The sequence below is a fragment of the Gobius niger genome (genome assembly GCF_951799975.1).
Source record: "Gobius niger genome assembly, chromosome: 7".
In the NCBI taxonomy this organism is placed as follows: Eukaryota; Metazoa; Chordata; class Actinopteri; order Gobiiformes; family Gobiidae; genus Gobius; species Gobius niger.
The window spans coordinates 38,798,285-38,821,255 of NC_136858.1; the positions used below are offsets into that span (position 1 = coordinate 38,798,285).

Below are 22,971 nucleotides of genomic sequence, written 5' to 3' on the forward strand. Positions count from 1 at the left end.
GATAGTGCTGATTTATTATGTGTTTGTGCCGTCCATAGTCCACGGGAGGTGTTCGGTCTGGTAAGCGGCTCGTCCCCGCGGTCCCACGCCGCATGGAAGTGATCCGTCCCCGGGCGCTCTGCTGTTCTCCTCCCGCCGCCTGATCTTGCACAACCCCCCTTTTTCTTTTTTCTTTTTTTTTTTGGGATACAAATCATGTCGGTGTCCGGGGTGAAGAAGCAGTTCCACAAAGCCAGTCAGGTGGGTGCAGAGGAGCTCCTTTTTCAGCCTTGTTTTGACATGGAACTGTGGGTTTCCTCCTGTCGTGTTTGCGGTTTGACTGCGACACATGGCCTGCGTTTGTGGCTGATCATTATCTTTCTTTCACCTCTTCAAAACAGCCAACATTATGACTTTCATGTTGTTGGATGTTTTTTCAAGTAATGCATTAAGTCTTTTGAAAGCATTAACCTCATTAATCTTTTACTGTTATGTCATAAAGTTGGCAAAAATCGAAATTGAAACAAAAATACCCAATATGTTTTGCAAACCTATTTATGCATTATCGCTTTCTGAAACCATGCACCGTAGCCTGACAGTTTTTGCATGTGTTGCCAAGAAATTTCTACGTCCAAATGTAATGTATAAGTTGGTAAATACAGGTTTTATTAGGGCTGCTCGATTATTGAAAAAATAATAATCACGATTATTTTTGTCATAATTGAAATCACGATTATTCAAACGATTATTTGTTGCCTTTAAAAAAATCCATCAAAAAAAAGATTAAAAAATCCATCAAAAAAAGACAAAAATCCAGCAAAAAGTGACAAAAATCCAGCAGAAAAAAGACAAAAATCCAGCCAAAAAGTGACAAAAATCCATCAAAAAAAGACAAAAATCCAGCCAAAAAGTGACAAAAATCCATAAAAAAAGTGACAAAAATCCAGCAAAAAAAGACAAAAATCCAGCAAAAAAATGACAAAAATCCATAAAAAAAGTGACAAAAATCCAGCAAAAAAAGACAAAAATCCAGCAAAAAAATGACAAAAATCCAGCATCAAAAAAATGACAAAAATCCAGCAAAAAAATGACAAAAATCCAAAAATTAAAAATTAGGAAAAAAATGTGGATTTTTTTTTTTTTTAATTTTTATTTTTATTTAAAAATAAATAAATAATATTATCGATTTTTTGCGATTATGCTAATTTTGTAATTGTTTACTGTTGTAATCGAAATCGTAATCGAATTTCGATTAATTGCACAGCCCTAGCCCTCGGCCTCTTGCTGTATCGGTACACATCACCAGAGATGGACCTTTTTATAATTCTATACAATTCTAACGTAACAACTATCATTTTACTGTGAGACAGAGCTGCATGAAGGTTTTACGCTTAAATAAAGGTGTGGGGCACAATTTAAACCTCTGCGAGTCGAAGGTTTTGCGGCACTAACTTCCGATCTACGGCCCTTCACCCTGTGTACACTTCAATATGCGGCCCCCCATGAAAACAGTCTGGACACCCCTGATGTAAAGTCACAGCCAAAGGATCAGCTCTGAGCTTTGTTCATGTGGAGCAGCTCCATGAAGCAGAGGAACAACATTAAACATGATTATGATCCATATTATCAATGCAAAGTCCACTCAATTAGTCTTAGTTTTAGTCGACTAAAACTAGACTAAAATCGGATTACATTTTCGTCAAAAGACTAAAACTAAACTAAAATATGTGAAAATTAACACTGATTGTAGCTTTCTGAAACCATGCACTGTAGCCTGACAATGTTTGCATGTGTTGCCAAGAGCGTCCAAATGTAATGTATAAGTTGGTAAATACAGGTTTTATTACTAATTCTTTGCCACTGTGTAAGTAATGCTTGTTGTAACGCGCCTACTGTCACACTGGTGAGTTTCTGTCCTTGCTACTGTCTGCCTCTCCAAATTGGGTTAAAGAATTTGACCTTAAGGTGTTCCCTGCTGCAGAGCACAGTGCAGGGATGCAGTGTTTACTTAACGCTTTTACAAGTCGTCTGTCTGGTCAAACAGCTCGCTCGTCTTCTCGAATGTAAGGCTGCAAACTAATACTGTAAAGTAACTGTTAGCTGTAATGTATAATAAGGCAATAACGATGCGATTCTTTCTGCTCGATTCTTTCTCTGTAGATGCTGAATGAGCGTTTACTCGGAGCTGAAGGGACTAAGATGGACCAAGACTTCCTGCACATGAAAAGGGTAAATCATGCACCGTATTATGGCCATAGTTTTAATATTAAAGAGGAGGTGTTATGCAAAATGGACTTTTTCCAGCTTTCCATCCTGTTATTCTGTCACTCCCTCATTAAAAACATGGCTGAAGTGTTGCCTTGGCACATTCACGTATTTCTGAGTAATCTGTAAAAACTCTGATGGCGGCCATTTTAGGGATAGGTTTGCCTGAGTCCTCCTAGGAACGCCCCCACCTCCTGGAGACGCCTCCGAGCTTTGGTCACCAGCCGAGTAACCAACCACTGCTCCTCAGCAGAACCCCCTCCCCACTGATGCCACAGACAGCGTGTGGAGGGGGCGTGTCTAAAGGCTCAGAGGTTCTTAAAGAGACAGAGGCCTATTTCAAGACATTCACTACAGCCATTTTGAGAGAGACATTTTATACAAGGCGGTTATTCTAATTTACTGCATTTACAGACCAACAGGAGGTTTGTCATCATTGTAGTGAGATATAGACTGGTGCTGTGGGACTGACAAAAGCAGAACACCCTCTCTTTAACCTCTTAACTCCCGCCTGAACAGAGAGGATCTTTTTCCTCACGTCATCAGATTTTTTTCCCATCATTTTCTTGTGGGGTGTTCAACTCATTTTTGTAACTTTTTTGTCAAATTTTTATCACATTTTTTGTCAATTTTTTGTATTTTTTTCGTCCATTTTTTATCACATTTTTGTATTTTTTTTGTCATTTTTTTGTCACATTTTGTCATTTTTTCCTCAATTTTTCCTCAATTTTTTGTCAATTTTTTGTATTTTTTCGTCCATTTTTTGTCACATTTTTGTCAAATTTTCATCCAATTTTTGTCACATTTTTGTATTTTTTTTTGTCATTTTTTTGTAACATTTTGTCACATTTATGTCACATTTCCATCATTGTTTTCGTCTCATTTTATACAAGGCAGTTATTCTAATTTACTGCATTTACAGACCAACAGAAGGTTTGTCATCATTGTAGTGAGATATAGACTGGTGCTATGGGACTGACAAAAGCAGAACACCCCCTCTTTAAAGCAGAACACCCCCTCTTTAAAGCAGAACACCCCCTCTTTAAAGCAGAACACCCCCTCTTTAACCTCTTAACTCCCGCCTGAACCGAGAGGATCTCTTTCCTCACGTCATCAGATTTTTTTTCCATCATTTTTTTGTTGGGTGTTCAACTCATTTTTGTAACTTTTTTGTCAAATTTTCATCACATTTTTGTCAATTTTTTGTATTTTTTTCGTCCATTTTTTATCACATTTTTGTGTTTTTTTTGTCATTTTTTTGTCACATTTTGTCATTTTTTCCTCAATTTTTCCTCAATTTGTTGTCAATTTTTGGTATTTTTTCGTCCATTTTTTGTCACATTTTTGTCAAATTTTCATCAATTTTTTGTCATTTTTTTGTCACATTTTTTTTTTTTTTGTTCGTCATTTTTTGTCAATTTTTTTGTATTTTTTTGTCAAATTTTTATCAATTTTTTGTCATTTTTCATCATTTTTTGTCACATTTTTGTATTTTTTTTGGTCATTTTTTTGTAACATTTTGTCACATTTTTGTCACATTTCCATCATTGTTTTCGTCTCATTTTATACAAGGCAGTTATTCTAATTTACTGCATTTACAGACCAACAGAAGGTTTGTCATCATTGTAGTGAGATATAGACTGGTGCTATGGGACTGACAAAAGCAGAATACCCCCTCTTTAAAGCAGAACACCCCCTCTTTAAAGCAGAACACCCCCTCTTTAAAGCAGAACACCCCCTCTTTAACACATCGAGGCCGCGCTGTTTTGGGATTTAGCTATCGAGAGCCAACAATACAGACCATTTTTTATGATATTTGTATCACTACAGCGTATCCTATGTTCTAGCTATGGACACAGGCTGTGGCTCGTTTGAAAGCGGAGACTCTAAGCTTTTCGTTTAATTCTACGTGCCTCAGTTCCTGAGAAATCCAAAGCTAAACAGAGGCTAGTTTTGATCAAAATCAGATTGTTTTTCTAGATTTGGGGTTTTATGCAACACTCTCCTTTCTGATTAAAGGAACAGGCCAGCGTTTTTCCACACTGAGATATGTTCTTACCTGAGCTGTGACGAGTTCTTTAGGACCTGTCTGATCTTCAGTCACGTAAACACAGCGCAGACGGCGTTAGCATTTAGCCTCTCCCTCTCTCCTCTATAGCTCCAAAACAGGTCAAGATAGAAGCTACCAAGCTCTTCCACGTTTTCCCTATTTAAATATGGTTACGTGAAGTGTTCCACTGCAAAGTATAATTACACACAATTAAACAATGTGGATTTTCTAAGCGGATAAAAGGAGGGACTATATTGTAAGGCGTAATAATACCAGGAGTAGTTCGAAATCTGCGCAGTAATCTTCACTTTAGCTTAGGCTTTACCCAAATATAAAAGCTTCTCGACTGGGATCTTCTTCCTTGTGTTGTTGCCGTGTTGTCGTGTCATTTTTCACGCTCACTTTCCTCTCTCTCTCCCTCAGAACGTTGCCCTGATTCACCATATGCTTCACGAGCTGCTGTCCAAAACCACAGACTTCCTCCAGCCGAACCCAGGTACAGGAACCTCGTCTTTCAGTTCATCAGGACAACACACTTTCATCTAGGGCTGTGCAATTAATCGAAATTCGATTACGATTTCGATTACAACAGTTAACGATGACAAAATTAGCATAATCGCAAAAAATCGATTATAATTTTTATTTATTTATTTTTTTCTATTATTTTTTTTTCTATTTTTTTCATTTTTTTTCTTTTCTAATTTTAAATTTTTGGATTTTTGTCACTTTTTTGATGGATTTTTGTCACTTTTTTGCTGGATTTTTGTCACTTTTTTGATGGATTTTTGTAATTTTTTTGATGGATTTTTGTCACTTTTTTGATGGATTTTTGTCTTTTTTCTGCTGGATTTTAGTAATTTTTTTTGCTGGATTTTTGTCATTTTTTTGATGGATTTTTGTCTTTTTTCTGCTGGATTTTAGTAATTTTTTTTGCTGGATTTTTGTCATTTTTTTGATGGATTTTTGTCATTTTTTTTGATGGATTTTTGTCATTTTTTTTGATGGATTTTTGTCACTTTTTTGATGGATTTTTGTCACTTTTTTGCTGGATTTTTGTCATTTTTTTGATGGATTTTTGTCACTTTTTTTGCTGGATTTTTGTCACTTTTTTGCTGGATTTTTGTAATTTTTTTGATGGATTTTTGTCATTTTTTGCTGGATTTTTGTCTTTTTTTTGATGGATTTTTGTCACTTTTTTGATGGATTTTTGTCACTTTTTTGATGGATTTTTTTAAAGGCAACAAATAATCGTTTGAATAATCGTGATTTCAATTATGACAAAAATAATCGTGATTATTATTTTTTCAATAATCGAGCAGCCCTACTTTCATCCAGAATGTGTTAGAAATGGTTTTAATGGCGGCGCTTCTTTATCAAATGCACAAAGCACCGTTGGGAGTGTTTCTGGTGTGAGGCTCTTGGCTTGAAAAGAAAGAAATCCAGTTTGGACGGTCTCGACAGCTTGGATCTCGTTCCCATCACTCCCTTCTGTTCCTCTTTTTATTCAGACCTAATAATCAACAAAACATATCTGCAGAGTTCGTCATAGCTTTGGTCAAACATTCCGTCGCTGATGATAAAACACTTCATCAATCGACAAAATTGACACTATTCTCATTAAATAGTGTTGTTTTTCCCCCCCCAGCGTATCGAGCCCGGCTGAGCGTGCTGAAAACCGTGTCCCGGATTCGGGGCGAGGGCTCCACAGACGGGGGGTACCCGCAGGCAGAGGGCGTGCTGGGGGACTCCATGGTCCGCTACGGCCACGAGCTCGGACCTTCCTCGGAATTTGGTAATTTATTTATTTACTTGCAGGATTATTGCGGGATAATGGGGCTGGGATTAGTTTAGTTTAGTTTAAAGGGACTGTACGGAGTTTAAAAATGTTAAAATGATGTGTTTTCCTCCCCCTACATGTTCCTCCATGTCCTAATGTGTAGAATGAGCTCAGACCTGTTCACCACAACTAACTCTAAAATCCTGCACTGTCACTCACAAAGGTGTTACTTAAGCTTAATATAGAAGGTGCAGTTACACGTATGACCTGAGGTGGCAGTAGTGAGTATAAAATGGCCGACTTGCATCTAGCCCCTTTAACCTCTTAACTCCCGCCTGAACGGATCCCATTTTATCCAGTTTGTCATTGCTCAAAACGGAAAAACTTCTGGAAAAAGGCGACAAAAAAACGAGACAAAAACAAGGAAAGCGCAACAACAAAAACAGCTACAAAAAATTGACAAAAATACGAGAAAAAAATGACAAAAAAGTGAGAGAAAAATGTGATGGATAAAGTGGAAAAAATGTGACAAAAAAGCTATCGAAAAATGCCAAAAAAGTTGTAAAAATGCGCTAAAAAAATAGCAACAAAGCAAGGAAAAAGATCAGTTTTGTTGGTCTTAGCTTTCAAATGAGGTGTTACTCTGATACAAATACTTTTTATGAGTGGATTCTGGATGCCTTGTTTAGTTTTAAGATAAAACATGTTTATTAGTGGAAAAATCTGGGGGGAAAAAATCTCTTCTTATTTTCAAAACTCAATAAATCAGGTTAAGAAAGAGGAATTGAAAAAACACCTAAATATCGTTCAGTCCAAAGCTGCAAAATGTGAAGTCTGTAGATGCTCCTGACGTGGAGATATTCTCACGCTGACGGGAGTTTAGTTTATTAGTGTATTTGAGCAGCAAACAGGCACCAGATGTTATCACAGGAAAAGGAGAGAATTTGCAAACTCAAGCACAGAACTTTAGTAAAACCTTCCCCTGACTCATCATGCACGAAGCTGCCGTTTGTGACGTGCGTTTTCACTTCACAAAAGTTGTTTACTGTTAACTCTTGATAGACGCCAGGTGTAAATACACACTGGCATCTGTTTGTACTTACTGACGTACACATTTTACAGAAACACTTAAAGGGATATTTCAGGATGTTTGACACAGGGCCTCATTTCCTACACTGGAACAAATGCCATCTCATCTTAGAAAAATAGCTTGATTTGTACTTGAAATAAGACTTTTAATGCTGGTTTTGACTAGGTTTGACTCGTCTTGAACAAAGATTGCCAATGGAACAAGCATTAATCTGCTCAAAATAAGACAAATTAACTTGAACGCTTAGAATAAGACGGAAAAAAAAACCCTGAAATGAGACAAAATGGTCAAAGGCAAGAAAAATCTGTCTAGTTCCATTGGCAATCTTGCTTCAAGACGAGTCAAAACCGTATCAAAAGCAGCATTAAAAGTCTTATTTCAAGCACTTTTAAGTCATTTTTGTCTCAGATAAGATTTCATTTTTCCTCGTTATCCAGAGTGTTGCTGATTTCTGGAGATATTTTTTTTTGTAATTCATGCAGTTCTTTTATTTGAAGAGTTTCGTGGCGCTAGGCTAATGCAAGGCTAGTGCATTTAACACAACTCAGACTCTATGGACACAGACGTGTATATGGTTAGTCTGGTGTTATAAGTGATTTGCCTCAGGTGCTCTGTGGAGCGGGTCACACTGTTTTTAATGCAGGCTAGCTGATACCATAGACATGCACTAGCCTAGCACAATGAAACTCTTCAAATATAAGAACTGCTTGAGTTACAAAAAAAAAATATCTCCAGAAATCAACAACACTCTGGATAACGAGGAAATGAGGCCCTATAGACAAAGACGGCATCTTGTCATAGAAGGGGGCGTTTCTCTAAAGATTCTATTTTCCCTCTCGGCGAATCTTTAGAGAAACACAATTTTCCCTCGTTTTACTAGCCATTTTCTGGTGGAATATGAACTTATTTATCACATAAATAAAGTCCAGTGTAAATCAGGCCCATATGGATATTTTCTCACAGCAGATTGTTCAGTAGAAGTGAAAAAACGGCAGTTGTAGCAAGCGCTATCATGTTAGCATTCTCCATTATTCATGTATTTATGGGCTGTTGAACCACTTTGCTCCTCCCCATGTCTTTGTATCTTTATTCAGTAGAAACTATATTCATAATTAAGCGTTTGTTAAAGTCGTTTTTGAATAATTAGAGAAAATTTACATTTTTTCAAAATTGTTTTCCCCTTAACTGTTTTCAAACATGACCATATATGGGCGATTCCAGAGATGTCGTCTGTATCTGTACCATAGACATGCACTAGCCTAGCATTAGCCTAGCGCCACGTAGCTCTTCAAATACAAGAAATGCTTGAATTACCAAAAAAAAATATCTCCAGAAATCAGCAACACTCTATATAATAACTAGGAAATGAGGCCCTATGTCAAACATCCTGAAACATCCCTTTAATGCTTGTTAAATGTTTTTGTATTCCTTTCAACTTTTCTAATGTAAAATGTGTACATTCATACAGGAGCACAAATAGATGCCAGTATCTATTATCTGTTTCTTAGTCCTTTGACAGGTCCATAAAACCCATTTACAGCCCTTTGAAATGACAATTTCCCAAATCGATCACAAAACATTGAATCAGTGCCACAAAAACATGTTATCGTGAAGATTAGTTTGTTCTTTTCTTTCGTTTCCAAATGTTACGAGCACAATGTGGCCTAAAACCAGGAAATTGGAAAAAAGAGGCTGTAATCTGAAAATATCTCATACAGTGTTGAAAGAATGAACAGATGCTTTAATCATTTGAGTTGAGCTGCCGTCTTTTTGTGCAAGGGGCAGTTCTTCTGGGAAAACAACAACAAAACTGACCTCGGCAGTAAACTGAGCATCACATGTCCATTGTTGTGTTACTGGAAGACTTCAGTTTTAAAAATAGCAGGAGGAAGGAAATCTATTGAGACGCTGTGCAGGACAGGAACGCTGGAGGGGAAAGATCCCGCCTCAGTGAGGGTGACGTGTGTCTGTGTGTCTCCGCCTGCAGGGGGCGCTCTCACGGGCGTGGGCGAGGCTCTGCAGCAGATCGGAAAAGCCAAAGGTGACCTGGACACCAACGTCAAATGCACTTTCATCGAGCCGCTGCAGCATCTCCACAACACGGAGATTAAAGGGATCAAGGTAGGGCTGTGCAATTAATCGAAATTCGATTACGATTTCGATTACAACAGTAAACGATTACAAAATTAGCATAATCGCAAAAAATCGATTATATATTTTTTTTAATTTTTTTTCAATTTTTTTTTTCCAATTTTTTAATTTTTGGATTTTTTTCTTTTTTTTGCTGGATTTTTGTCACTTTTTTGATGGATTTTCGTCTTTTTTTTTGATGGATTTTTTTCTTTTTTTTTGATGGATTTTTGTCACTTTTTTGATGGATTTTTGTCATTTTTTGATGGATTTTCGTCTTTTTTTTTTGCTGGATTTTTGTCACTTTTTTGATGGATTTTTGTCACTTTTTTGATGGATTTTCGTCTTTTTTTTTGCTGGATTTTTGTCTTTTTTTTTGCTGGATTTTTGTCACTTTTTTGATGGATTTTTGTCACTTTTTTGATGGATTTTTGTCTTTTTTTTTGATGGATTTTTGTCTTTTTTTGATGGATTTTTGTCTTTTTTTTTGCTGGATTTTTGTCTTTTTTTTTTGATGGATTTTTGTTATTTTTTTGATGGATTTTCGTCTTTTTTTTCTGGATTTTTGTCACTTTTTTGATGGATTTTTGTCACTTTTTTGATGGATTTTTGTCACTTTTTTTATGGATTTTCGTCTTTTTTTTTGATGGATTTTTGTCTTTTTTTTTTGATGGATTTTTGTCACTTTTTTGATGGATTTTTGTCACTTTTTTGCTGGATTTTTGTCGTTTTTTTGCTGGATTTTTGTCACTTTTTTGATGGATTTTTGTCGTTTTTTTGCTGGATTTTTGTCACTTTTTTGATGGATTTTTGTCACTTTTTTGATGGATTTTTGTCGTTTTTTTGCTGGATTTTTGTCACTTTTTTGATGGATTTTTGTCACTTTTTTTATGGATTTTCATCTTTTTTTTGATGGATTTTTGTCTTTTTTTTTGCTGGATTTTTGTCACTTTTTTGATGGATTTTTGTTATTTTTTTGCTGGATTTTTGTCACTTTTTTGCTGGATTTTTGTTATTTTTTTGCTGGATTTTTGTCACTCTTTTGATGGATTTTTTAAAGGCAACAATAATCGTTTGAATAATCGTGATTTCAATTATGACAAAAATAATCGTGATTATTATTTTTTCAATAATCGAGCAGCCCTAGATCAAGGTAAAGGCGTCCCGCTGTCCCGCCAAAGGTTAAAGCCACAGTGATTCTTATTCTCCAGTCTGTCCCGCTTCTTTAGCACCAGCTGAAGAAAGTGAGCGGGCGGCGGCTGGACTTCGACTACAGGAGGAGGCGACGAGGGAAGAGCAGTTCGGAGAAGCTGCAGACGGCCTGGGACAAGTTCCAGTCGTCCAAAGAGCTGGCGGAGAGGAGCATGTTCCTGCTGCTGCAGAACGACGTGAGTGAAGAGGCGTCCCTGTTCTCAGATTACACGAAATGAAGTATTTCACCTTCCAGGAACCAGAGCCGTGGGGAGATGTTTTAGTTAGGGGGCGCTGAGGGACAAAATTTACCCCAAAATACTTTTTCTGTGCATAAATCCTGTTTATTAACCTCTTAACTCCCGCCTGAACCGAGAGCATTTTCTCCAGTTCAGCTTTACCCAAATCCTGTAGGCCAGTGTAACGTCTCATTTGAAAGACCTGCAAAACTAAATGGATCTTTTTCCTCACTTTTTTTGTCGGGCAGTCGTCTCATTTTTGTCAAATTTTCGTGACTTTTTTGTCACTTTTTCATCAAATTACTCGCATTTTTATGTCAAATTCTTATCATATTTTCGTCCATTTTTTCTACATTTTTCATCAAATGTTTCTCACTTTTTTGTCAAATTTTTGTCCATTTTTCTAATTTTTTCGTCCATTTTTTCTATATTTTTTCGTCCATTTTTTCTCCATTTTTTCTCCATTTTTTGTCAAATTTTTCTCACTTTTTTGTCAATTTTTTCTACATTTTTGTAATTTTTTCTACATTTTTTCTAAAAAATTTCTAAAATTTTTCTCCATTTTTTGTCCATTTTTTCTCACTTTTTTGTCAAATTTTTCTCAATTTTTGTAATTTTTTTCTACATTTTTTCGTCCATTTTTTTCGTCCATTTTTTCTACATTTTTTGTCAATTTTTTGTCAATTTTTTCTCACGTTTGTCAAATTTTTGTCCATTTTTGTAATTTTTTCTACATTTTTTCTACATTTTTTCTACATTTTTTCTACATTTTTTCTACATTTTTTGTCAAATTTTTCTCACTTTCTTGTCAATGTTTTCTCACTTTTGTCTCATTTTCATCATTGTTTTCGTCTCAGTTTTGTTGCTATTTTCACACCTTTTTTCCAGAAGCTTTTGGATTGGGGTAAAGCTGGAGAAAATGTGCTTGGTTCAGGCTGGAGTTAAGGGGTTAATATTGCCTGCATCCACCAGGGGGTGCTGCAGCGCCCTCAGCACCCTGGGTTCCCACGGCCTTGCCAAGAACCGCTAGGTCTGGACTAAGATCTAATCGTTACACGTGAGACTCGGGCTGAAACAACTAATTGATTAATCGACGATTATTGAAATAGTCGACAACTATTTTAGTGATCGATTAATCGTTTTCTGGTTCACAGACTGAAAATTTAGTATTTGTGATGAAAATCTGCTTTGTTTGTCATAGTTCGGGTCTGTAGTGTTTTGTACATTGTAAATTTCTGTAAATCTGTTTGTGTCTCGTCCAATCAGAAGCGGAATTAGAGCCTCCTACAAACACTTACTTTAACTTTACTCCATCACCACAGCCTCAACAGAACCACTTTAGCTTCATGTGATAAAAAAATAAATAATAATAATTCTGACACCAGCGATTAATCGATTAATCATAAAAATAACCGATAGATTAATCGATTACAAAATAATCGTTAGTTGCAGCCCTACATGAGACACAAGTTACATTCACATAAAATCTCACTGTGAAATACCATAATACACTTGAGTAAAACATCTGCAGTTTCAAAACTTTGTTACAGGATCCATCAGAAGTGATTTAAAGGGACTATACAGAGTTTAAAAATGTTAAAATTAAGTATTTTCCTCCCCCTACATGTTCCTCCGTGTCCTAATGTGTAGAATGAGCTCAGACCTGTTCAGCATAACTGCCTCTACAATACTGCACTGTCACTTTGTTGTTACTTCGGGTCTGAAGTGCCGTCATGCACGTTTCCCCTATTTAAATATGGTTACGTGAAGTGTTCCACTACAAAGTATAATTACACACAATTAAACAATGTGGATTTTCTAAGCGGATAAAAGGGGGAACTATATTGTAAGGCGTAATAATACCAGGAGTAGTTCGAAATCTTCACTTTACTGTCCCTTTGTCTTTTCTGTCAGCGTAGGATTTACTCTCACAGACAATTAATGAGTAATAAAAACACAACATGCTACGACACCTGCAGCGGCGCTTAAGGCCTCTAGGGGCATGAGTTACATAGGAGTTTTTTCTGCGTTGTGCCATTAAAATGTAGTATTTGTTCATTTAAAAGGCATCAAAAAACATTAAATTTGACTTGATTCTGTATTTATAAAACAATCCTTCATTCCAACCATGTGGAGCCAGAAACCTAAAGGTCTTTTTACCCACGTGCAGAGCAGGAGCAGGTGCTGAGGAAGCAGACGGGAACTGCTGATGCTGATGTGGAGGCAGCTCTAAGAATAGATTCATGACTGAAAAATGACCAGTGTTTGAATGCACAGATCTGGGCTTTTAAAGGCATGAGGACCCACACTTTAGATCAGACGCAAAACTAAAGCTTTACTCACAACAGTGTTTGTCTCACTCCCTTTTAACTGGTCTTGAACTTTAGTCTGTTAGGTTAGGTTAGGCTAGGCTAGGCTAGGCTAGGCTAGGCTAGGCTAGGCTAGGCTAGGCTAGGCTAGGTTAGGTTAGGTTAGGTTAGGTTAGGTTAGGTTAATTTATTTGTACTCGTGGGTAAATTCGTCTTGCATTTCTGAGAACTATTTGACACATTAAAACACATTATACACAGATAAAACATCACATATTTAAATATAAAGCTTGTAAGTCTCCAGATACTAACAGGAAGTGCCTTTGGTGCAGAAACAACTGAAGTTTAAGCCACTTGACAGTAACAAAGATAAAAAAGACGTGTCAGGCATGGCCGTATCTACCATTGAGGTCACCGAGGTCGGACCTCGGTAAAAATTTTTCTTTTTTTTTCTTTTTTTTTTTTACACATTGAATCCTGCGCAAGTGAATGTTGTAAACACGCGCTTCTACAGGCGGAAGAGCCTCTAGTTCAGACGTGGATGAGCTTGTTCTGAACCTAAATGTGTCCACTCTGAAACCGGACCTCCACCTTTACTCGGTGGAGGCGGGGCCAGGCTGTGCGTCAGCCTCACGACAACAGCAGCGCCTTCAGCATGAACCCGCCAAAGTTTGATCGAGATGCAGTTTCTTTGCTCTCGGTCATAAAGAGAGAGGAGCCTGTGCCTCAGACTGACGGTGACTTTATTTCTAACAGGAGTTTTCCTCATTCTGATCTGAGGAGCGAGAGGAGAAGCGTCTGTGCCTCATCATCGCCTCCTCCTCTGCTGCTCACTTTGTTTCTGTCTCATGCAGAGATTGTCCTGCGAATAAATGATCTGAGCTTTAATGAGCTTAAACCAGCGCATTCACCTTTGTAGCTCCCAGTGGTTTGAGTGAGGGCGACGCAGAGGGGGCGGGGCCAGAGGGGGCGGGGCCAGTGAGGGCGACGCAGAGGGGGCGACGCAGAGGGGGCGGGGCCAGTGAGGGCGACGCAGAGGGGGCGACGCAGAGGGGGCGGGGCCAGAGCGCAGAGTCCAAACCAGAGTCTGATGTTCAGAACCCTCAGCTTTACCCATTCACACCCACAGCCTCGTTTTCAAAACAATTAAAAACGAACATTTTCATTTAATATGTTAGTGTTTATTTAGGACAAGACCTTCTTATTGCCTCTCACTCAGGCGAGTAAAACTGTTTGGAAAACCTGCTTCACAGTAATAATGGATGAAATAGATATTAAATAGATATTTTATTTTGTGATATTCATCATGTCAAAGTAGGGGGTACGTGACTCGTGCACGGCTGCACCCGCTGCCCTGGGGCAGACTGATGGAGCGAGGCCAGTTTGCTCCATCTGCATGTCCGACACCATCCACTCACTCACACATTCACTCAGGCTCCTGGGCCCAAACGGTGACACAAAAAGACATTTTTGAAAACAGCTTCAGGATGAGACAAAAGTGTTTTTGATCACTTAAAATACAGGAAATTACATCTGAATCTTTAAAAAATTCCTGGGGGAGGAGCCCCAGACCCCCCGGTTTAAACAATTATCCGGACCTCACTGTTTTTTACATCCTGGCTACAGCCCTGATGTCAGGGGTGATTTGATCCCGACTTGTTCAGAAAGGAAAGGGCAGCGGGACAAAGACTTTTCTTAAAACGGTTCCTGTGGCTCATCGGCATCAGAAACCGACGCCCAGACGGAAGCATCGAAACTCTGAATGCAAAGGAGGCTCAGTGTCTTTACGATGCTCCGTCCTCTCTAACTGTCTGTCCTGCAGAAAGTCCAGACTGGTCTGATGCCGAGGACTTTACTTGACCGGCTGATTCAGGGCGTTTTTGTTTCTAACAGAAGAGCTCCTGTACCAGGCGACCAGGCAGAGCTCGGGTCACTTCGATAAAAAAGTGTCATCACAGTTTGATCTACCTGAAGGAAGGACAGTTTCCGAACACAATACAGTCGTCGGTGGCCCTTTTTACAAACAGCAGCACAGTTTTCATTAAAATTCAGTTTGCAATCTGTACATTGTCAAAGGAATACTTGTGGACGTTGCCTGATAACTCGCGGCTGTGTTGTGTAGCATGTTCTCTGAGTCCGTGCTGTGTTCCTCCAGGTGGACCACTTGAACAACCTGTCCGCTCTGGTCACGTCGCTGCTGGACTTTCACAGAAACTCTCAGCGCATCCTCCAAGACCTGCAGGGAAACCTCCAGTCCAGGTGACGAGGACGAGGAGAGCGTTCGGCCTGAGGTGAATCTGCTCACGTTTCTGACTCTGTCGCAGATTGACGGCAGCCAGTAACCAACCAGAGAGGAGGTACCGCCCCCGAAAGCCCAGAGTCCACTCAGAGAGCAGCTTCAGGTTCTACCACCAGCCGTCCGTCACCTCCACCGCGTCCTCAGGTAAATCTTTACTAACTGTACAATAGGGCTCTGCAATTAATCGAAATTCGATTACGATTTCGATTACAACAGTAAACGATTACAAAATTAGCATAATCGCAAAAAATCGATTATAATTGTTTTTTCAATTATTATTTATATATTTTTTTTTTCATTTTTTTTTTTTTTTTCATTTTGGATTTTTGTCACTTTTTTGCTGGATTTTTGTCTTTTTTTCTCCTGGATTTTTGTCACTTTTTTGATGGATTTTTGTCTTTTTTTTTGATGGATTTTTGTCTTTTTTTTATGGATTTTTGTCTTTTTATGGATTTTTGTCACTTTTTTGCTGGATTTTTGTCACTGTTTTGATGGATTTTTGTCTTTTTTTTGCTTGATTTTTGTCTTTTTTTGCTGGATTTTTGTCACTTTTTTGATGGATTTTTGTCACTTTTTTGATGGATTTGTGTCACTTTTTTGATGGATTTTTGTCTTTTTTTGATGGATTTTTGTCACTTTTTTGATGGATTTTTGTCATTTTTTTGCTGGATTTTTGTCACTTTTTTGCTGGATTTTTGTCATTTTTTTGCTGGATTTTTGTCACTTTTTTGCTGGATTTTTGTCACTTTTTTGCTGGATTTTTGTCACTTTTTTGCTGGATTTTTGTCACTTTTTTGCTGGATTTTTGTCACTGTTTTGATGGATTTTTGTCTTTTTTTTGCTTGATTTTTGTCTTTTTTTGCTGGATTTTTGTCACTTTTTTGATGGATTTTTGTCATTTTTTTGATGGATTTTTGTCACTTTTTTCCTGGATTTTTGTCACTTTTTTGCTGGATTTTTGTCATTTTTTTGCTGGATTTTTGTCACTTTTTTGCTGGATTTTTGTCACTTTTTTGCTGGATTTTTGTCACTTTTTTGCTGGATTTTTGTCTTTTTTTTAATGGATTTTTGTCTTTTTTTGATGGATTTTTGTCTTTTTTTCTCCTGGATTTTTGTCACTTTTTTGCTGGATTTTTGTCTTTTTTTCTCCTGGATTTTTGTCACTTTTTTGCTGGATTTTTGTCACTTTTTTGCTGGATTTTTGTCATTTTTTTGATGGATTTTTGTCACTTTTTTGCTGGATTTTTGTCTTTTTTTAATGGATTTTTGTCACTTTTTTGCTGGATTTTTGTCACTGTTTTGATGGATTTTTGTCTTTTTTTTGCTTGATTTTTGTCACTTTTTTGCTGGATTTTTGTCACTTTTTTGATGGATTTTTGTCTTTTTTTTGATGGATTTTTGTCACTTTTTTGCTGGATTTTTGTCACTTTTTTGCTGGATTTTTGTCTTTTTTTTGCTGGATTTTTGTCTTTTTTTTTGCTGGATTTTTGTCATTTTTTTTGCTGGATTTTTGTCTTTTTTTAATGGATTTTTGTCACTTTTTTAATGGATTTTTTAAAGGCAACAAATAATCGTTTGAATAATCGTGATTTCAATTATGAATCGTGATTATTATTTTTTCAATAATCGAGCAGCCCTACTGTACAATATAAAATAACTTTTATTCATGAGTGTTGTTTAATGCAGGAGATCAGGTGACGGAGATCCCTTCCAGACCGGGCAGCCCCATCACCTGCTACGGTGAGAATGTTCAGCTCAAGCTTAAGTTTACATTAACAGCAGAGTATTAGAGACTGTCTGTTATGAACACAGAGGTTGAGTTAAATCTCTCTAAGCCACACGCACTCTCCAGTCTGACATTGACAACATGAGAAGGACATGCAGATGGTTTGGTTTTTGTGGTAATAAGTATTCAGACCAATACAACAACTGCAGACCTTTTTGAAGAAGAAGACTTTTAACCAAACAAACAAATTAACTAAAAAAAGAATGCATTTTTTTGGGGGTGTTAATTAATTTACACCTTTCTACCCATTCTCTTACCAGCCTGAGAATCCAGATTCAAAGGCTTATTCTATATATAACTATTAGGGGTGTAACGGTTCACGGGGATGTATTGAACCGTTTCGGCGTATTATTTTCATTGAATAATGTAAATTTATTATTAGCCTCATATTAAGTGCCACGGAACAAAGTTCCTATGCGAGTTTCCGCACGGACGCTATTGAGTGACGTACATTGAAGCTGCATGAGAGAAACGGCATCATGGCAACAGCGAAAGAGAAGCCAGAGCTTGAAGACCCTCCACATCACTACAGTCTCCTGTTTGGGAACACTTTCCGGTTAAACTCATGACGGGACAGACGAGTGGATAAACAGACGAGTGGATAAACAGACGAGTGGATAAACAGACGAGTGGATAAACAGACGAGTGGATAAATCCAAAGTTGTTGCCGACTTTGTTCCACGGAGATCGGGTTTGCAGCAGCAACACATCAAACATGTTAACGCACTTAAAACGGCATCATCCGAGTGTGAAAACCACGTCTTCTAAAGAAAAGCAGCCTTGTGCAAATATCACGTTTAGCACAGAGACCCAAATGCGTGGCTCAAAATCTTTTATTGCCGTGGTCAAAAACAAGGAAGCAAACAAAGAATTCCCACAGGAGCTGCACAAGGACAAAGAAACACAAGTGTCAAAAACGTAAAACATACGAGAACAAAATGACATGATTACCTGCACAAGGACAAAGACAATCTGACAAAGACAAAGGGGAAGACTCAGACAATATATACTAAAGGGGCGGGGAGGGCAAAGACAACAGGTGTAACACATTAGGGAGGAGGCAGGTAATCACACAGGCGGGGAAACAGGGAAGGGCAGGAAGGAAGTCTGAAACGAGAAACAAAAAGTAAGATTTCAAAATAAAACAGAATGACTAAATAACACAAAACAAGAACTTAAACACCAGACATGACAGCAAACACCGCTAACGTCGGCATCAAACAACCCCTGTCAAGTATTTCAGATCAGGCAAAAGCATCACGCATGGTATAGGTGTTTTTATCGCCCATATTCAGCTATTGTTAAGTATTTGAATAAAAGTCTTGAGCGTCGCTACAATTTCCCATCACGTCCGCACTTCAGCCAAAAAGTTACACCAGCACTTCATGAAACTCAAACTGATGTGAACGAGCTATGAGTGGCTTACTGTATCACTTACTTACAGTATTTACATTTAATTAAATGTTACAAAATGTGTATTTCATTCTAAGAGTGCAATTTATTTAAAATATCACCCAAATGTGTCGCTTTTATTTATTTTATGCAAGAATTCTATTGTGCATTGGCAGCTTTTCAAAACAAACATTTTGTTATTTATTTGTACCGAAAATTAACCGAACCGAGCCTCCAAAACTGTGAACCGAATACAATACAATTTTAGCGTCCCGGTACACCCCTAATAACTAACAGTTATAAACAATTGTTGTTTAAAGGGATGTTTCAGGATGTTTGACATAGGGCCTCATTTCCTCGTTATCCAGAGTGTTGCTGATTTCTGGAGATTTTTTTTTTGTAATTCATGCAGTTCTTATGTTTGAAGAGTTTCGTGGCGCTAGGCTAATGCAAGGCTAGTGCATGTCTATGGTATCAGCTAGCCTGCATTAAAAACAGTGTGAGCCGCTCCACAGAGCACCTGAGGCAAATCACTGATAACACCAGACTCACCATATACATGTCTGTGTCCATAGAGTCATTTGAACCATTTTGCATTTAAAATAACTTAAATTTGAGCAGCATCAGCTTCGAGGTTGTATAAGCCAGCTCCATAAATCAGCAACACTCTGGATAACGAGGAAATGAGGCCCTGTGTCAGACATCCTGAAACATCCCTTTAAGCTCTGCTCTAACGTACTGTATCTAACATGTTGGAACATGTTTTTCTGGAGTTCAGTTTCTGTAACTGCTCATCTTGAACAAACACGGCACAAACCTGTTCTGCTCCTCTAAACCAGGCCTTCTCATGGTGATTTGGTCCGGGCCCCCGGTGGCGCCTCTGTGCTGTTTCATTTATTTCATTGTAGCAGCGCTTGTTGCATTCCCATTGGTGCAGTTGCAGCTTTGGCCTGTAGGGGCAGTATACAAAGTGCAATGGCGCTCCCTTTAGACCAGTGTTTTTCAACCACTGTGACATGAGATAGTGGCTGTTTCCCAATGTCCAGGATCCTCGGCGTCTCGACCACTTCTGACGTCATTCGCGTCATCACGGCGCCGCCAAGTGGTTCCATTTCACCTGGACCACTCGCCCCCTCGCAGCTCGACTCCTCCGTCTGGCTCATTTACGAAGGATACAGCAGTGGATCCTCCGCTGCCTCGGAGAGCTGAAATTACCCATGATGCACTGCAGCATAGTTTCTTTTTTCTTTTCTCGCAAAACTTTATTAGTTTGAACTCACTTTAAAACATTTGTGTTCCACATAAACAGTTTCCTGGCCTCTGTTATTCATGAAACAGTTGTTTTAATGAGCATAGATTGACACGTGACCTGACGCAGCCGCTCCGGAGGTCGTTCCATCTGAGCTCAAAGGCGGCGGAGAGAGAGAGGACACTCTGGAGGAGCCGCCACCGAGGACGTCAACGAAGTGGCCAAACGGAGGACGGATCCTCGCAATTGAGAAACAGCCATCGTCTGGTGTGCCTTGGAAAATTATCCAATTTCACCTAGTTGTTTGTTTTTTTTTTAACAAATTCATTATTATCCGCAAGTAATGCACTGTTTTCGAGTGTCTGTGCTGTCTAGAGTAGAGTAACCATGTAATAAATACTCGATATCAGGTCGCTAATTTCTTTGAGACAAGAGAATTAGTGATGCATGGATGCGGCAGGTGGCGGTGACTGTGGCGCGGTGGCGAGCGAGACTATACGCTGTTCCTATTCACGACACTTTGATGTGAACGACTGAATATAGGCTACAGGGTTACGTTTTTTAATATTTTCTGCTGGTGGTGCCTCGTGATTTTTTCAATGAAAAAACTGTGCCTTGGCTTAAAAAAGGTTGAAAAACACTGATTTAGACACAGCAGCTTGTATGAAAATCATTGAATCATTTAGTTGAGATAGTGAGATGATATGAGAAGGCACATTCACTATTATGAAGTTTGTTTACATCTGTCCCATGTTTTAGGAGTTCACAGACAAAGGCAGTGCCATCTCGCTCATTAGAACTCTTGAGTGTCCTATCATAGGATTGCTCTTACTCTTGATAAATGTAGCCCATATGTATTTTTTAATAAGTTCTCCTAGGGCTGTGCAATTAATCGAAATGTTTTCCTTCAATTTTTTTTTACATTTTACAAAGCAGACTTCCATTATTTCACGGCGCTGGGATTATTTTCCCTTCGCATTTCTCGTGCCACGGCTCGTGCTTTTGCCTGACATAAAACAAACGGCGCTGTGTGATGATGTCATCAGGCCGCGCTGCTCAGTTTGCTTGTGCAGGTGTGACAGTGGCCAGCAGGGGGCAGGTGTGAAACAGAGACCTCTCCTTAATCGAGGCAAACATGAAATCATTTGTACTTTTATGACTGTCCAGAAAACAGAAAATATTCAGCAGAGTTTTTTTTATTAATGAATATATAAATAAATAAAGACTTTTTTTTTAAAGGCAACAAATAATCGGGATTATTATGTTTCAATAATCGAGCAGCCCCAAGTTCTCCAGTATTATCCATTTTTTGGTCATGTTACAATGCACTGATGAATAAATGATTATATTTATAAACGCATTCTACATTTTTACGATTTAAATGTACAGTTTTAGTCAGAGCCGTGGGAAGATGTTTTAGTTAGGGGGCGCTGAGGGACAAAATGTGCCTCCAAAATACTTTTCCTGTGCATAAATCCTGTTTATTAACCTCTTAACTCTCGCCTGAACCGAGAGCATTTTCTCCAGTTCAGCTTTACCCAAATCCCGTAGGCCAGTGTAACGCCTCATTTGAAAGACCTACAAAACTGAATGGATCTTTTTCCTCACGGCAGATTTTTTTTCATCACTTTTTTTTGTCGGGCAGTCGACTCATTTTTGACAGATTTTCGTGACTTTTTTGCCACTTTTTCGTCAAATCATTCGCATTTTTTGGTCAAATTCGTATCACTTTTTCGTCCATTTTTTCGCAAATTTTCATCAATTTTTTCTACAATTTTTTCTCAATTTTTTGTTATTTTTTAAATTATTTTATGTCATTTTTTTGTCAAATTCTTATCATATTTTCTCAATTTTTCGTCAAATTTTTCTCACTTTTTTCTCCATTTTTAGTTATTTTTAAAATTATTTTTTGTCTGCGTTTTTTTGTCAAATTCTTATCATATTTTCTCATTTTTTTGTCAAATGTTTGTCCATTTTTTGTCACTTTTTCGTCCATTTCTTCTCAATTTTTCGTCAATTTTTTCTCAATTTTTTCTCAATTTTTCGTCAAATTTTTCTCACTTTTTTCTCAATTTTTTCTCAATTTTTTGTTATTTTTTAAATTATTTTTGGTCACTTTTTCGTCAAATTATTCATTTTTTTTGTCAAATTCTTTTCACTTCTTCATCCATTTCTTCTCAAATTTTCGTCAATTTTTTCTCAATTTTTTTCTCAATTTTTCGTCAAATTTTTCTCAATTTTTTCTAATTTTTTCGTCAAATTTTTCTCCATTTTTAGTTATTTTTTTAATTATTTTTTGTCTGCGTTTTTTTGTCAAATTCTTATCATATTTTCTCAATTTTTCGTCAATTTTTTCTCAATTTTTTCTCAATTTTTCGTCAATTTTTTGACACTTTTTCGTCAATGTTTTCTCACTTTTTTCACATTTTCATCCTTGTTTTCGTCTCAGTTTTGTTTTCCCCAGAAGCTTTTGGATTGGGGTAAAACTGGAGAAAATGTGCTCGGTTCAGGCGGGAGTTACGGGTTTAATATCGCCTGCACTTCACAAACTATCCACCAGGGGGAGCTGCGGCGCCCTCAGCACCCTGGCTTCCCACGGCCTCTGTTTTAGTGCAACGACAGAACACGTTTTCAGTGAATGTTCTGTTTCTTCTTCCTCCTCCAGCCGACAGCGCGGCGCCCGTGGACCAGCCGTGCTGCCGGGCGCTTTACTCCTTCAAATCCCAGCGCGACGGGGAGCTGAACTTCGACCCCGACGACGTCATCATCCTCACCAGCCGCATCGACGACAACTGGCTGGAGGGGTCCCTCGGGGGCCGCTCGGGACTGTTCCCCGCCAACTACGTGGACGTCCTGGTGCCGCTGCCCGAGCCGTAAACGCGGTTAAAACGGTCGATATGCAAAGATTTAGCTTCTCGTTTGCACTTTTCAAAACGGAGGAGGGTAGAGCAGCCACGGTGTTACTTTAAAATGACTTTACTCAAGTAGAAGTGGTGAAAATACTACTTAAACAAGACATATTATGCAAAATCCACCTTTAATCCTGTTCAAACATTCCCTTACAAGTTTTTTTGGTTGTTTTTTCTGCTGCTGAAGTGCTGTGTTTTAACCCTGTCATTCCCATAGCTGCCTGCAGAGGGCACTCCTTCAGATTCTGCCCTTTCTCCCATTCCTTCAGGGGCCGGACTGGGACAGAAAACCAGCCCTGGACTCTG

General features: G+C 38.2%; 1 protein-coding gene across 1 annotated transcript; it reads left to right on the plus strand.

Annotated features, from left to right (window-relative positions):
- The first annotated feature begins 26 nt into the window (after positions 1 to 26).
- LOC306965978 (endophilin-A3-like) lies at positions 27 to 22,646 on the plus strand. Its single transcript, XM_079560602.1, has 10 exons — positions 27 to 240; positions 2,140 to 2,208; positions 4,718 to 4,790; positions 5,940 to 6,086; positions 9,149 to 9,282; positions 10,521 to 10,679; positions 15,186 to 15,289; positions 15,355 to 15,473; positions 17,016 to 17,069; positions 22,422 to 22,646. The coding sequence occupies exons 1-10, from the start codon at positions 196 to 198 to the stop codon at positions 22,631 to 22,633; spliced, it is 1,116 nt and encodes a 371-aa protein (XP_079416728.1). The 5' UTR covers positions 27 to 195; the 3' UTR covers positions 22,634 to 22,646.
- Positions 22,647 to 22,971: the final 325 nt, after the last annotated feature.

Excerpts from the sequence above, each read along its gene's own strand:
- LOC306965978 (XM_079560602.1), top strand. The coding sequence starts at position 196 with ATGTCGGTGTCCGGGGTGAAGAAGCAGTTCCACAAAGCCAGTCAG. Across the intron at positions 241-2,139 it reads AGTTCCACAAAGCCAGTCAG|ATGCTGAATGAGCGTTTACT; the intron begins GTGGGTGCAGAG and ends CTTTCTCTGTAG. Across the intron at positions 15,290-15,354 it reads CAGGGAAACCTCCAGTCCAG|ATTGACGGCAGCCAGTAACC; the intron begins GTGACGAGGACG and ends ACTCTGTCGCAG.